We start from the raw sequence: 15,564 nt of genomic DNA on the forward strand, positions 1-15,564 counted from the left end.
CCTCCTTCTGCAGACCCTCTTCTCTTCCACAGCCCCCCGCAAGCCCCAGGCTGCTCCCTGCCAGCCTCTGCCGCTCCCTGGGCTTCAGCAGCTGCCCCCCATCTCCTCCCCACCCATAGCCCACAGCTAAAATACCTGCTGCTCCCTGACTCTGCTCTTATACTGCTTCCCAGAGGGGTAGAGCAGGGCAATAACACTCCCCTTTCAAGAGCTCCTGCCTGTGTTTTTTTCTTTTATTTTAGCTGTGATGCTAAAATATTGCGGGCACAGCAGCACTCCAGTGTTTAGAGAATTTATTCTCCTGAACTGTAGCTTAAAGTAGAAAAATGCTGCTATCCCCACGATGTCCCCTGCATTTTATCCTAATCTGAGTTCGTAGCATTCCTGTTTTCTCTTCCTTTCCCCCTTTTTTTGAGGCACGATTTATTGTAGATTCCAAAATGTGGGATATCAGTAAACCTATTTTTTTAAACAGAAAATTTCCAAAGGAGAAACATTGCTGTTTTGCAAGGGAAACAGAAAATGCATTTGCATCCTTGAAATTTCCTGCGTTAGAATAAAAAGCCCTTCCAAGGGAATAGGGCTCAAAACACGAATATTGTGCAACAGTAACAGAAAAATGGAAGCAGGAAGCATTTCTGCAAACCTTTTTGCACTCTTGCCTTAGAAATCAGACAAAGTTTTCAGGGAAAAAAAAAACCAACCCAAAACACCCAGGATGCAATTTCAGTGTCAGTCCAGGGCTACAAAAAATAAATCCCAGATTTTGGAGGAAGGACATATATATTGAAAGCCACTCTGCCCAGCTTTACTGTGACCAAAGAGATATTAAGCCTTCGGGTAGGAGCCACTGAGTTGGCCTGGCAGGAGAAGCCTGCCCAGACTCCTTTCATGGCAAACAGGCTCTGCTTGTCTTCTCCAGCCAGTTCAGAGGGATCAGACCTCCGGAGCAGAGAGACCTGGAGATGGCAGGGCTGCTGCTGGGAGGGAGCAGTCTGTGCCTGAGGATGTGATGGGAGGCCATATTCCCATCCCACTTTAGTTCGGGACCATTTGGTCCTGAGATACTGCTGAGGATCAGGAGCGAAGCCCTCTGACCCAGGGCACCCAGCCGCATACCTAACAGATAACGATTAAAGGCATCACATGAGTCAGAGAGAGAGTCTTTGGGCTGCAATTAAATACACAACCAGGACTGATTAATTGGAAAAGAATCCTTATCCGTAAACGGAAGCAAATACTCTGCTCACCACACATGTTATGGCGATCAACAGAAGGCTTGGCAGGGCCAAACTGCCTTCCCTCGGGACTTAAGCACACCTTTAACCTTGGGGGAAACCATGTGCTGGGATGCTAGCAAAGCCAGGAGCTGGTGAGAAGAAGCCACACAAGAAGGAAAATTTTCTTCTCCTGTTTTTTTTTTCTTCATATTTGGAGTTAGTTTGGGGCACATGTCGCTGAAGAGCAGCGTATGCACAGAAATAAAACTGCAATCTTCACTTTAGCTCAGTGGTGCTGCTCTAGTAGAAACGTGTTGTCATCCCACAGGGGAAGACTCCAGTGTTAACATGGGAATAATAGCAAAGAAAGGGGCTAAACTACTTATTTCCTCTGCTTTGATTAATTTTGGAGGCTATCTCCTCCTGTGTCACTGACTGATGACAGCTTGAGATGCTGAAGTCGGTTAATTGTTACGAATCCCTGGAGCATTATTGCAAACCATGTGAAGACACAGAAGGGAGCAATAATCACCTGTGATTCTGGTGAGAGAGTTAATCCTATAAAACTGGGGGATTCATCAGTTTGGGGAGCACGTGGGACCAGTTTACTCATCTGCAGTGGAGCTCCTCCATACCAAGGGGTTGGCTGCAGTCCTGTGGGCTGAGATGGGACTCACCTTTCGGAAACTGCTCAGCTCTGTTTTAGGGATGCCAGTGGCTGGAGAAATGAAGGATGCTGGCAGAGATAAAGCAGAATGAGCCCCTGGCTGAGGAAGCAAGGGTGTCATTACATAGTTGCTTGTGGCACTGCAGCCTAAAGGAAGGCACTAAGCTAATTGATGCAAAGTTATCTTTATCCTGGTAAAACTGTGCAACAACAGTTTCTTTGGTCTAAGAACCTGACGTCTCCTCCTGATCAGGTCTGCCGGTGCAGGAGCCAAGTAGACCAGACTCCCAAGCAAAAACCAGCACTAAGCAGGGCTGGGAACGAAGAGGATGTAACAGTCTGGCCTATTTGCCTATGTACCCACCACATTTGGTAGGTCTGAGAGATGACTTGATCGTCACAAGCCATCGGATCGCAATAGAGTCAGAGCACCAGAGAGAAATGAAGATGTTTCTTTCGGGCTTATGCCCTGGACTGTGTTTGGATGGATGGGGTAGCCTGATCTTGTGTCTACAAGTAGTCCTTCCCAGGGGAGGGTGGTGATCAGGGGAGTTATCTGCATGCCCCACGCCAGAGGAAGCGTGAAAAGTCAGTGCTGCGCATCTTTTTCTTTGCCCTGCAAATTTGTAGCTGTTGATTAAATCCCTTTTCATAGGGGAGCGTTACAAGGCTCCTACATGCTTTCCTGGGCAAGGACCTCTCTGCTCCTGTGTTTTCATTCTCACGTTGGCCTCTGCCCACTGAATAACAACAATAATTGGATGTGTTTGAATAGCACTGCTCATTATTCTTTGGCCAGTAATCAGGCAAGTCTCCCATCCCCCGCAACCTGACCACCACGTGCTGTGGAGGAAGGTCAGCCACAGCTCATCCTCCTTCTCTCCTCCCACCCGCGTCCCCTCACCTCTCCACCCCTGCCCAAGTTGGGTGTGCAAATTGTGTTCCAGCGATGACAGATTTTCTCTCCCTCTGTGGCCAGCAGGACACTGGAGGTTCATTGGGGCAACCTTGAGCTGTTTGTTTGTTGGGGCAGTAATTGCCTATGGAAGCAAAGGGCTCGAATGGAGGAGATGGGGCTCATCTGCTGTGCCGCTTCAGTTTCTCAGCGGCTGGGATTGAGGCAGACGGTATAACAGAAGGGAACGAAATGCCGTTCATATATCTTCCCAGGTGCGTTCTGGCTGGCAGGCGGAGAACATATTGCCTTGGTGTGTTGACTCTTGGAGATGTATGGGCAGCACTGGCTGGCCTCTGCAAAAGCTTGGATGTCGGATGCATAGGTGGACACCAACGCTCTTGGGTCTGATTGCAGGTCAGAGTGGCCTCAGCAAGGACCACCATCCCCACACGGGCGCTGGCCTTTGTTTCAGCAGCCACGTTTGCAGGAGAAGCAGGAGATTCCTGCCTGGTGGAGCAGGTTTGCACTGAGTATCTCTGTGGTCCTCCCTCTTTGCTCCCACTGCTCGCTAAAAAGGAAGGGGGGAAAAAAAGCCCCATCACCAATCCAGGCTCAGAAGCAGCAGCAAACAACCTGAATCACCATTCAGATGTAGATACCAGACCAATAATGAGTATTTGCCGACAGCCCATTGGCCACACATCTTCGCATGAGCCGCGCCACGTCTCTTTATTATGACTAATAGACACGCTTGCAGAAATCGGAATCTATTTCCAAGTGATTCATGAGCGTGTAGGAAAAGGAAGGGGGGGGAAACAACAGACTAAATACACCTGGTAATTTATTTGCTATGAATAATTTGAGCAGCCCCAAGTGATGGAGATATCTTAGTTAGTTATCCTGGGGGGGAAATTTGCAGGTGCTGCAGACTGGGTGTGCTCCAGAGCAGGCCCTCCCTTTAACGTTTGCCTCCCCTGCTCCAGTATAAACCTCTATGGCTGTATTTGGAACAAGATATAAGACATGCTTCATTCAACTCTTTCATTAATTGCTGTTTCTGGAGTCTCCTGCTGGCTAAATTATTCCCCACAGAATCCCTGTCTCGAGGGTTAGGAAAGGGTTACTGAGCGTGCCTTCCTGTTTGGGCTGGGTGGGTGGAAATATTGTTGGCTTTCATCTCCAAACCTCGTAAAGAACAAGCAGCTGCTGGAGAGATGGGCACCTTGTAAATTATTGCAATAAATAAATAATGAAGCAGGCGCATCACTCCATCATAGGTACAGCTCTGTGCAAGGGCTGGGTGCCGGACCCTGACCCCGCAGGACCAACTCTGGAGGAGACGTCGCTGGCTGCTCATCTGCGCTCTGCCCTGGAGCGGGTGGTTGGCCCTCACATGGCATTACCCACAGCTTTGGGCCAAGGTTGTTGGAGTTTTTCCTTGTGGGTTGCAAGAGGGTAATTTTCTGGAGTCCAGCCCCACTGTGTTAGTCAGCAGAATAGCTAATAAAAGCAGAAGCTCCTCCATATCTCACGTTTTGTGTCACCATATTGTAACTGTAGGGTTTTGTCTTCTGGCACCACCAGACTGTGATGCATTTCATTATTTTGGGTGTTAAAATTCAGAGAGATTTTTCCATCAAATATCTTTGTATTTGTTTCCAGAAACAAATGATTAGCATTAGTATTCATTAGTATTCGTGTTAACAATTGATAAAGGGCCCACTACTGTAGTATCTGTGCATAACACACAAAATTCAATTAAAAATATAATAATTTCTTCAAGCCATGGTCATATAATCTGTACCATCCCCCAAAATTAGTTCCTGAGACTTCCCCCAAAGTTTACTGCAGAGGGAACTGTTTGCCAGTGAAGTAAGGCCCTGAGTCAGGGATGCTGTGGTCGAACGAACAGGACCAAGCTGGGGAGGGCGGGAGAGGGCATGTACAACACAAACCAGGAATGCTTTTCGGTAGTGCCAGGCCAGCACAGCTCTGCTCCCAGTCATTGTGTCTGTCCTGCAGTAGAGCCGGTGCGTCTCAATAAGACTGCATCCCCCACCAGGGTGGATGTTGTATTGGTTTTGTGTGGCAAGGTTTTGGTAGCGGGGGGGGGGTTACAGGGGTGGCTTCTGTAAGAAGCTGCTGGAAGCTTCCCCTGTGTTCGAAAGAGCCCATACCAGCCGGCCCTAAGACGGACCTGCCGCCGGCCAAGGCCAAGCCAATCAGCGATAGTGGTAATGCCTCTGTGATAACATTTTTAAGAAGGAAAAAAAGTTGGGACGGAGGTATTCGGCAGCCGGAGAGAGGAGTGAGAACATGTAAGAGAAACAACCCTGCAGACACCAAGGTCAGTGAAGAAGGAGGGGGAGGAGATGCTCCAGGCGCCAGAGCAGAGATTCCCCTGCAGCCCGTGGGGAAGACCATGGTGAGGCAGGCTGTCCCCCTGCAGTCCATGGAGGTCCACGGTGGAGCAGATATCCACCTGCAGCCCGTGGAGGACCCCACGCCGGAGCAGGTGGGTTCCCGAAGGAGGCTGTGACCCCGTGGGAAGCCCGCGCTGGAGCAGGCTCCTGGCAGGACCTGCGGATCTGTGGAGAGAGGAGCCCACGGAGCAGGTTTTCTGGCAGGACTTGTGACCCCGTGGGGGGCCCACGCTGGAGCAGTCTGTGCCTGAAGGACTGCACACCGTGGAAAGGACCCATGCTGGAGCAGTTTGTGAAGATCTGCAGCCCGTGGGAAGGACCCACGTTGGAGAAGTTCGTGGAGGACTGTCTCCCGTGGGTGGGACCCCACACTGGAGCAGGGGAAGAGTGTGATGAGTCCTCTCCCTGAGGAGGATGAAGCGGCAGAAAATAACGTGTGATGAACTGACCGTAAACCCCATCCCTGTCCCCCTGTGCTGCTGGGGGGTTGGTAGAGAATCCGGGAGTGAAGTTGTGCCTGGGAAGAAGGGAGGGGTGGAGGGAAGGTGTTCTGAGATTTGGTTTTATTTCTCATTACCCTACTCCGGTTGATTTGTAATAAATCAAGTTAATTTTCCCCAAACTGAGTCTGTTTTGCCCGTGACGGTAATTGGTGAGTGATCTCTCCTATCCTTATCTCGACCCACAAGCTCTTTGTTACATTTTCTCTCCCCTGTCCAGCTGAGAAGGAGGGGGAGTGATAGAACGGCTCTGGTGGGCACCTGGCATCCAGCCAGGGTTAACCCATCACAATGTCCAAGTGGCTCAACGGATTGGGGTCTCCTCCATCCAAATGCTTTGTCACCTCCATCCCTCTGGTTGACTCATTTTTTTGGAGTCCAGCAGTGATGTTTCCCTCGCTCCTGGCTTTGCAGACTTGTTTCATAGCTTCACCGAGCAGAGGGTCAATCTGACGCCCAAGGAGGGTAGAGATCGCAGCCCTGCTGCTTCCTCTTGAGGATGCTGGAGGGGTCTTTTCCTTACTGCTGGGGACCCATTGCCAGACTCCCCACCAGAACACAGTATCTGACATGGCCTTGAACTGACAGCTAACACCCCAGAGCAAACAGCCAGTTTACGCAGAGTCTACGTGTAATGTGTGGGCACCTTCCCTGCTCAGGGGCACGTGGCATTATTCTGCTCTGCTGAGCCTCTGAGGACCATTCCTGGGCTGGGGGTGAGCCAGGGAGGAGGTTTGCCCCTAAGATGCCACCATGAACTTCCAGCAAGCAACAAAAGGCATCTCAGAGGCATCTGGGCTCCTGTATAGCAGTGTTTGGATGGAAGCCGTTGCATTTTCAAACAGTATGGGTGGGTACATGCTTTGTGGTTTTCCTGAAGCTGGTTCACTCAATGAGGTCAGTGGCAGGGTTGAATTTTCAATAAACAACAGAACTGAGTGGCTGTTTAGACCTTGTTTCACCAGTTCAATCCAAAGCTGTATTTGCCAGGCAGACTTGATACTGCCAACCAGCATCTCAATATTTGATGTGCTTAGCGCAGAGTGAAGTCTACAGAGGGTCTCAGATTTGAAGCAGACTTGAAATCTGAAGCATCTGTTACTACTGGTGTCTTACTACCACGGAGCATCTCTTGCCTACTAGAGCATGTCTTACAACTGTGGTCCATCTCCAGGAATTCAGGACCTAAACAACACACTTAAAACCTCCCTGCATGGTCTGGAGGTTATCTAGATTATTTTGGGCCATATGACGGATTACTTCTCCAAGGTTACAGCAGACAGCGCTTGGCCATTGGCACTCCTAGAGTCCTACCTTTATACTGGGAATATGTGATGAGGAAGAAATGCCCTTCAATGCTTAAAATATCCCACCCCACCCCTGGAGTTTCACCCTGAGACACTGAGAACAGTTGTGTGAGTGGGGAGAAGAGGGGTCTGGAGTCCTTGCAGTGAGATAAATGGGCTGTTCATCAGATCCTTGATGGGTCTCGAGTGTTACCTTCTCACAGGCTTTGTATTTCTGGTGAATATGTTTAACTCAAGTGCCATATCAGTGTATGTGATAAGAGCAGGGAGGAAATTGTATGGCTTTTGTGTGGTTTGGTTCACATAAGTAGGAAGTTAAACGTGAGCTTAACCATGCTGTGGGCCTGGCTGTGTCTATGGGGGCAGATCTTTCACAAGAGTGGGCACATTGACCAAAGAGGGCAGTTTTGACAAAAAAATCTAACTCCACCTTGTCGATATGCGTGATGCTGACAGATCCTAAATGAATGGAGTGGACACGAATTGAACCACCCTTCACTAAAATAACAGATACTCCTGAAACTTGGGGCACTGCAGCCCTCAGGGACATCTGCGGTGACTGCCTTTAAACACCATTCATCTCATTCAGATATCCAAATGCAAAACACGGTACTTGGGGACAAGACATAGATTTGCAAGAACCCCGAGCCTATGAACGGTTGTTGGGATTACATAAATCAATAAAAGGAGTATTTTCCTCCGTATCTTTGCATCTTGACCAGACATCCACTTTTCATGTTATTTAACTGCACTAGAAGAATAACAGCGAGATAATAGTTTTGAGTGTATCCTCTTGTTTGCAGAACACAGCAGTTGGTCATGTTTGTCTGAGCTCCACGTGATTCCCACGTGTAGCTTTCAACTGATGTCAGCGATTCAGAAAAAGGCTACTCCAGAGCTCACATGAAATACCATCAAACTCTTCTGGTCTCTTCCCTCCCCTACCCCAAGCTTTGCATCCAGGCTTGGGCCGGCGTCCCTGTTTCTCCATGCCCGATGTGTAGCTGAGAATAATCACACTTCTGTGCTTCATCCTGCACCAGGGAGGATGGATGTATTACAGCCGATCAAGCCATCAGCCTCCCCAGAAACGGAGGCGAGTGAGTACCTGAGGTAAACAGTTCAGCCTTGACACTTTTCTTGAAAGTTGCTGCTTCTATTTCAGAACTTGTGTGCCTGAAAGCCTGTCTGTTTTTTTCTGACTGTATCGGTTGGTCTAATAAAAGATACTACCTTTCCTTACAAGCCTGCTCTGCACTTCTGAGCTTAGGTCGTTTATCCTTCACTTCATGCTGCTGATAATGACTGAGGCTCCCTGGCCTGACAATATAGGAAGTCAATTCTGTGTCAGGCCCCTGGGTTTACATGCATGGCCACAGTGAATATACTTATTTACTGGAGAGGCTCCTCCTGCTGCTTTTGCTGCAGAGAAAGCAAACAGTGATCTCTGTGGACCCTTCCCTGGGGATGTGGGCTGATGCACCCAAGGACCTCATGGGGCTCTGCAGTGTGGTCTACCCAACGTAGCAGAATCCCGCTGGATTTCCACTGGGCATTTCTCACCCTGGAAAGGATGAACCGCTCTTTAGCCACTCGTTAGCTATTATTTAACAGCTAATGTTGCTAAGAAAAGGCCAGGAGGTGACAGAGAGGTGGCACTGCCCCAGGAGTCTCTTGCAGGGCTTACACCCAGAGACCCTTTGTGGGCCCCGTGGAGACCAAGCTACCATCTGACTCTGCGTGGGCAGTTTCGGTGCTCTCTGCCCCAGTGTTATGCGCTTCACAGCGACAGCAATGTCAACCCAAGTGGCTGCTGACCTGCCTGCAGTCAGTATTGCTCAGTGCAGCACTTCCACACAAATACACACAGAGAGTTATGCTTAATTGTATCGCCTGGGAAGGCTGCTGTAATTTGGGGCACAGAATTATGCTGTAAGGCAGTCCCACTGGCTCACTAATCAGGACCTTCGCCCCCACCGCCCCTACCCCAGGGGCTGTGAGAAGACCTGCAACAGTAAAATGCACTGGACCTGCCCATGGTGTTGGCAGGGGACGGGTTTCCCTGCATCGGTGGCTCCCCAGGGTGACTGGCCACACTGCAGGGTTATCACCTGCAGGGAGCCTGAGCCAGGAGGGAAATCCCCCTGGGCAAAAATATACATCACCTTTCTCATTAACAGTGGACTACAAAAAAAAAAAAAAAAAAAAAAAAGAATGCTGCAAAAGAATAATGAACAGATCACCTGTGAGAAATGAATTCTGTAAATGCATATAGCACTCTGCTAAAGGATGGGGCGATTACAGGAGATCATGTAGTGTCACGGATAGATAAAGTGAGCAGAACAAAAATTAAGTTTTGAAACGGCTGTAAACTTCAGCTTTGGGGCATAAACCAGGTCCTAATTACTGGGGGCTGAGGGGAATCTTTATTTTTGTAGCAAGTTATTCAGCAGCTCTCTCCCACAGAGCGTGGTGCCTTCCCAGGAAGCATCTCTTGTTGGCCAATGTGAGAAAGCAGACGCTGGGCAAACCAGATCGTGGGATGATCCAATCTGCCACATCCATCACTGTTACCCTCTTCTGTCACGTAGGTACAGGGTATTGACCCACTCCATTAAATCTCTCCATGCAGAAGGCTGTATCGGTGTAACTATGTGTAGCTGTAGTTGCATGAATGCTTTTCTCAGGGTTGGGGGGGGACTGAGCAAGAAATACTGCAAACATGCACTGAGAATAACCCATATGTATGTATGCAGTCTGTTCCGCACAGTATCTGTGAATGCATCAGTGCTGTGTGCTTGTATGAGCTGCTGTGTGCCTATATTTTACATATGTATCTCTCAGAAAATATTCTTTGATAGCATGTGATTAGATGGGTCTTTTTTTAATATGTGGCACATGCATAAAGAACTGTATGTATGCACTTGCATGTAAAATCACCAAATATGAAGGAAAAATACCAAAATAATCAGCCTATGTGCTGAGCTAATTCTATATATTTGTAAAAAGCATTGCTGTCAGTGGGAATCTCACCAGGTCACGCAGAACAGCAAGGAGGACTGGTGTCCTCAGCGCCTGTGAAAAGCACCAGACACCTGAAAGTCTTTCCAAAATGTGCTCCCTTCAATTAAAAATCAATTAAAAATCCCCTCCCTTTCCTAGTGCCTGAAGCATAAAAAGCTTTCTTTAAAGATCCATTCTTTTCCAGCAACCAAAAGTTTGGATCGGGGGTATTTTCAAATTAGAGGTGCTGTGCTCTTTGCCTCTCACTTTTGGCAACTGCAGTGCTGCAAGCCCGACCGAGATTCCTGCAAGGAGGAGGAGGAGGAGGAGGAAGACGAAGGCAGAAATACAGCTCTATTTATGTTGATATTAGATCTCAGGCTATGTGATCTCATCTAATTTAAAGTTACTCCAAATGAACTATCTCCAAGAATATAATTTTAATGTTTCCATATCAGGCCATTCTTATCTTTCTGCATTACCATGATATCATTCAGGAATAATAATCGCACTATTAGTTTTGGTGTCTAAACAAGCTGGCGAGGAGAAACGGATTTCAGTCACCGCCCTGGAAATCGCTGCTGTCTGAAAAAAAAAAGGCGTACAAAGTTTATAAAACCTGTCCTCGGGGGATGTACAACTGCAACAGATGCCCTTCCAGGACAGAAGATTTAGGGTAAAAATGGAAGTATTTAGGGGTGGAGGCATTGGCATCTGGAAGGAAATCTTTCTTTTCCCATCTGCCTTTTTTTTAACGGGGGCATATATGGGATGTAAATGAACAAAATACAGCCTGAAATGCCCCGAGCTGATCGGAGAGTGTGTGATGCATCAAGGCAAAGGCACCAGCCAATGAAAGCAAGGCTGCCGATTTTTTATCATTAATATTGCGAAGCAACATTAACTGATTGGAAAGACTTTTCGGGAGCAGGCAAAGCCTTGCGAGCCATCGCTCCCTTCCGAACGATTTGTCATGCTACCCGCATTTTTGAGAACGACGCCAGGTTTCCCTCGTTAAATCTTCGCGAGGGATGACGAATGATATAATTCTCCCCCCCGAAAGAATCTGAGAATAAACAATGAAAACAACAACAAAAAAGGGAGTTTTGTATTTTAAGCGGCAGAGGGGAAAACGCAATATACTGAGGCGAGGGGGTCGGGGGAAGCGGTGCCAGCGCGGGTTTAACCGCGGGTGTTAAGCGCGGCCGCGCATGCCTGGCCGCGGCCGCTCTGGGGGCAGAGCCCTGGCAGCCGGGGCCGCTGGTATCGCTGTTTCCACAGGGGAAGTGGGGTAAAAAATAAGTTTCCACGCGTGTCACCCTACTATGGTCAGGTCCAAGCCCGCAAGTCCCTGCCGGGGGGGTGGGCAGCCCTCGGGTACCCCCGCTCCGGCCTGCGGCGAGAGCCCCGACGGGGCTACCGGGACCACGCGTGGCACGGAGATCCCGGGGGGGGTAATGTAGCAGGAGCCCGGGGGGGCAAGCTGGGGGAAGGGCCCCCTGCAGCCCCCTTTTTTTTGTTCGAGGGTCCCGTATGCACGCAGCGGCTGCTGGGGTGGTGGGTGGAGGTGGGGAGCCCACCTTAGGCAGGGGGAAATTTCCCCGGAGAAGGTCCGGTGCCTTCGCGGGGGGGTCCCGCCCTGCAGGCCCCGCTCTGGGCACGGGACTCCCGGCGAGGGCTGAGAAATTCGCGGCGCATATCTGGGCGCAACGAAAAAAGCCGCTGGGATGGCGCTGGCGGGGACAAAGCTAAAGCCTCCGGTGCTGCCGGCCCCGTCCAGGTGAGCGGACTCTAAACCATATGCCCACCTCTTCTTCCTCCTCCTTCTCTTTCTCCTCCTCCCCGGCCCCGCACGCACACGGCTCTGTCGGGAAATGAAAGTCATTTATTGCAAGCGGAAAGGAAGAAGGCAGAAAATAAGCTCGAGGGTGGTTTATACGACTATTGTTGTTGTTGTTATTATTATTAGGAGGAGGAGGAGGAGGTGGAGGGGGTTAGGTAGGTACCCACCAACAGCGGCACCCCGGCACGGAGCGGACCGCGGCGGCGGCTCCCCGCCGGGCAGGAGGCGAAGTTACCGGCGGAGCGGCGGCCGTGCCCCGGCGGGGGGTACGGGGGGAGCCCGAAGGGGCCGGGGCGGCTGCTCCCCCGACCGGCCCAGGGAGCCTCCCCCCGCCGCACCGCCCGCCCGATTTCTCGTTTCTCTCCCCAGTCGCTGTCGGAAAGGGGCGGGCGGGGGTAGGGGACGGCCCGGCGGCGGCTTTTCGGAGCAGGTTTGTTAACCAAAGCAGGTGCTAAAAACCAATAAGCCTGGAACAAACGCGGTCCCCCCCCGGGAGCCAGGACAATTGTTTCCATTTAATAAATATTTTCCCCACGGGCGTTTCGCGGGAGGCAGGCAATTATTCAAAGCAAGCCGGGACGCGGGCCGGCTCCCGGGGTTAAGCGGGGCTGCGGAGCGGGGAAGGAGGGGCTGGGGGGGGGGGTAAGCGGGAGAGCTGCCCGGAGCACGGCGGAGCGCGGCGCTGGCAGCCCCGACGGCGGCGGCGGGGAGCCTGGAGGACGCCGGGACCGGCCCCGCTCCGCACACCGGCGGGACGGGGGGAGGATGGGGAGGATGGGGACGCTCCCCCTTCACCCCCCGCTTCCCCCGCAGCTGCTATTAGCGCAGCGACTCACAAAAGCCTTCCTTTTAATCTGCGCGTTTGAAGGGGGGGTGGGTGACGGGGGTGTCCTCCTTTCCCCTCCTTTCTTCCTCCTCCTCCCTCCCCTGTCCCCTCCCCTCCTCTTCCTCTCGCCCTTCCTCTCTCCCTCGCTTTTTAAGCGGGTCCCCCTCCGCGCTGATTGGGCGCCCGGCCGCGCTGTGAACGCCCTGCCGCTATGTCAGCCTGCGCGCCGCAGCCCCTTGCCTTTGAACTGCCCCGCACCGCGCCGCGTCCCCACCGCCGGCCAGCTGCAGTGCCCGGCGGCTCGCCGCCCGCCTAGCCGCTGCCCGCCGGGCCCCGCGGGCCGCCCCGCTCCGCGCCTCTCCGCGCCGCTCCGCGCCCCGCCCCGGCCGGGCTCCCGCCGGGGACGGCGTTGGCGGAGGACCTGTGATGATCAGCTGAGCCCGCTCCTCCCGCTCCTCCGGCTCCCTCGGCCTCCTCCTCCTCTTCCTTCTCCTCCTCCTCCTTCCTCCTCCTCCTCCTCCTCCCGCCGCCGGCCGGCGCCCCCAGCGCGCCCCACACAGCAGCCTCCCGCCGAGCCGCCCGCCCGCCCGGCCGAAGCATGTCCAAGCCCAGCGACCACATCAAGCGCCCCATGAACGCCTTCATGGTGTGGTCCCGCGGCCAGCGGCGCAAGATGGCCCAGGAGAACCCCAAAATGCACAACTCGGAGATTAGCAAGCGGCTGGGCGCGGAGTGGAAGTTGCTCTCCGAGGCGGAGAAGCGCCCTTACATCGACGAGGCCAAGCGGCTGCGGGCGCAGCACATGAAGGAGCATCCAGACTACAAGTACAGACCCCGGCGCAAGCCCAAGAACCTGCTCAAAAAGGACAGGTATGTCTTCCCTTTGCCTTACCTCGGGGAAACCGATCCCTTAAAGGCCGCCGGGCTTCCCGTGGGGGCCACTGACTCTCTGCTGAGCTCCCCGGAGAAGGCCAGGGCTTTCCTGCCTCCCACCTCAGCACCTTACTCCTTACTTGACCCCAGCCAGTTCAGCTCCAGCGCCATTCAGAAGATGACTGAGGTTCCTCACACCTTAGCCACCAGCACCCTGCCCTACGCCTCCACCTTGGGATACCAGAACGGGGCGTTTGGCAGCTTGAGCTGCCCCAGCCAACACACCCACACTCACCCCTCGCCAACTAACCCGGGCTATGTCGTGCCATGTAACTGTACCGCTTGGTCGGCTTCCAGTTTGCAACCTCCAGTTGCCTACATATTATTCCCAGGCATGACCAAGACTGGGATAGACCCCTATTCTTCAGCACATGCGACTGCCATGTAACATCCACCCACACCCCCACAGGCGTGTGTGTCCCCCCCCCCCGCCCCGGGTGGCAGCCGGAACTGGGATTCCTTCGTATGCATGTACATAAAACTTGCAGAAGCAAAAGGCCACCCGAAACAGGACTCTGCTGCCCGCCACCGGGCCGGGACAGACGCGGACGCTGCCTCGGGGACTCGGAGATGCTCTCGCCTAAACCTCGTCCTGAGAGCTGGCCCCAGGCTCGGGGGGGATCTGCAATCGCGGGGTCAGATAGGAGCCCGGCACTTGTAAGAGTTGTAAATGTGTTTAAACAAACAAACAAACAAACAAAAAAAACAAAAAAAAAAAGAAAGAAAAAAGGAAAAAAAAAAGCGAACCATGAACTGCCCTTTTGGGACAAAGCGGGGGAAAAAAAGAAAGAGAGAGAGGCGGTTTCGATTTTTATTTATTCTCTTAATGTCTATGAGTTCTCCAGGGTCTCGTGTCACTTGGACTTGACTTTGGGAAGTCCCGGTCTTACTATGGGTTTTTTTTTGTTGTTTTCCTTTTGCACATTAAAAGACGAGATCAGCTGTGTTATATATATAAATATATATATATTTTGCCACCACGCACTACTAGGTAAAATTGCTTTTCATGTCAGAAAAAGGGTCTTCAAAGTTAAAAAAAAAAAAAGAGGGGAAGAAACATTTATATTTAAAACATATGATAGTGTTTGCTTAATTTAAAACAGATAGTCCTTAAATTTGTGTGATCCAGTGAGACTAGATCTAAGTTTACTTTAGACAGAGCGTCAGGTATGAAGTCAGGCAGTAGCATTGTAAAAAATTAATACTACTACTAATAATAATAATAATAACGAAAACCCGAATGAAAACCGACGGTAATTTAAATATGTTTTCACAATGTCTTGGGGAAGAAGAAGAAGGAAAAACAAAAATGTATCCGGCAGGATTTTACCTCGTTAAACCTTTCATTTGTTGAACAAAGACGTTTTGAATAAAGACAATCTGTCATCAAACGAGGCAACTCCGTGGTGTAAATGCGGTGCCCCGGCTCCCCAGCCCCGCGTCCCGCACAGGCGACCGCCGGGGGCTGCGGCCGATGGATGGATGGATGGATGCTCCCTGCGGCCGGGCCGAGCTCCCCCCCGCAGCCCCCGGCGTTCGCCGCCGTCGCGGAGCCGCTCTCCTCGTCCCGACGTGTGTGTCCCCCCCCTCCCCCTCCCTCCCCTTCCCTCCCCTCCCCGGTAGCCGATCTCACCGGGTCGGGGCCGGTTTGGAGCCGTAACGGCTCGAGTCGGGCTCCGTTTGGAGCCCGTCGGGGAAAAGCGGCTGCGGGGTGAGAAAAGTTCCGAAGAGCGGGGATTTTGCTGCGGCAAACCCGAGTGTCTGCGGGGGGGGGCTGCTCCCCTCCGCCCCGGCCCCCCCATCCCGTCGGGGACCCGGGCTTTCGCAAGTTGCCTCCGCGGCGTTGAAGTTTTACCGGTGCGAGGAGAGATTTGGCGGGGAGGGGGGGATGTTGGTGGTGCTGGAAGGCGGTGGGTTGGAATTAGCATCTTGTCCGGATCAATT

General features: G+C 52.0%; 1 protein-coding gene across 1 annotated transcript; it reads left to right on the forward strand.

Moving 5' to 3' along the window:
* The first annotated feature begins 13,252 nt into the window (after window positions 1-13,252).
* SOX14 (SRY-box transcription factor 14) lies at window positions 13,253-14,902 on the forward strand. Its single transcript, XM_052804081.1, has 2 exons — window positions 13,253-13,557; window positions 13,711-14,902. The coding sequence occupies exons 1-2, from the start codon at window positions 13,286-13,288 to the stop codon at window positions 14,006-14,008; spliced, it is 570 nt and encodes a 189-aa protein (XP_052660041.1). The 5' UTR covers window positions 13,253-13,285; the 3' UTR covers window positions 14,009-14,902.
* Window positions 14,903-15,564: the final 662 nt, after the last annotated feature.

Source organism: Harpia harpyja, chromosome 12 (genome assembly GCF_026419915.1).
Source record: "Harpia harpyja isolate bHarHar1 chromosome 12, bHarHar1 primary haplotype, whole genome shotgun sequence".
NCBI classification, from domain to species: Eukaryota; Metazoa; Chordata; class Aves; order Accipitriformes; family Accipitridae; genus Harpia; species Harpia harpyja.

What these genes read in the sequence shown, in the direction of transcription:
- SOX14 (XM_052804081.1), top strand. Translation starts at nt 13,286, where the DNA reads ATGTCCAAGCCCAGCGACCACATCAAGCGCCCCATGAACGCCTTCATG. An exon ending in AACCTGCTCAAAAAGGACAG is followed by an intron (nt 13,558 to 13,710) that starts GTATGTCTTCCC and finishes ACTTGACCCCAG; the next exon opens with CCAGTTCAGCTCCAGCGCCA.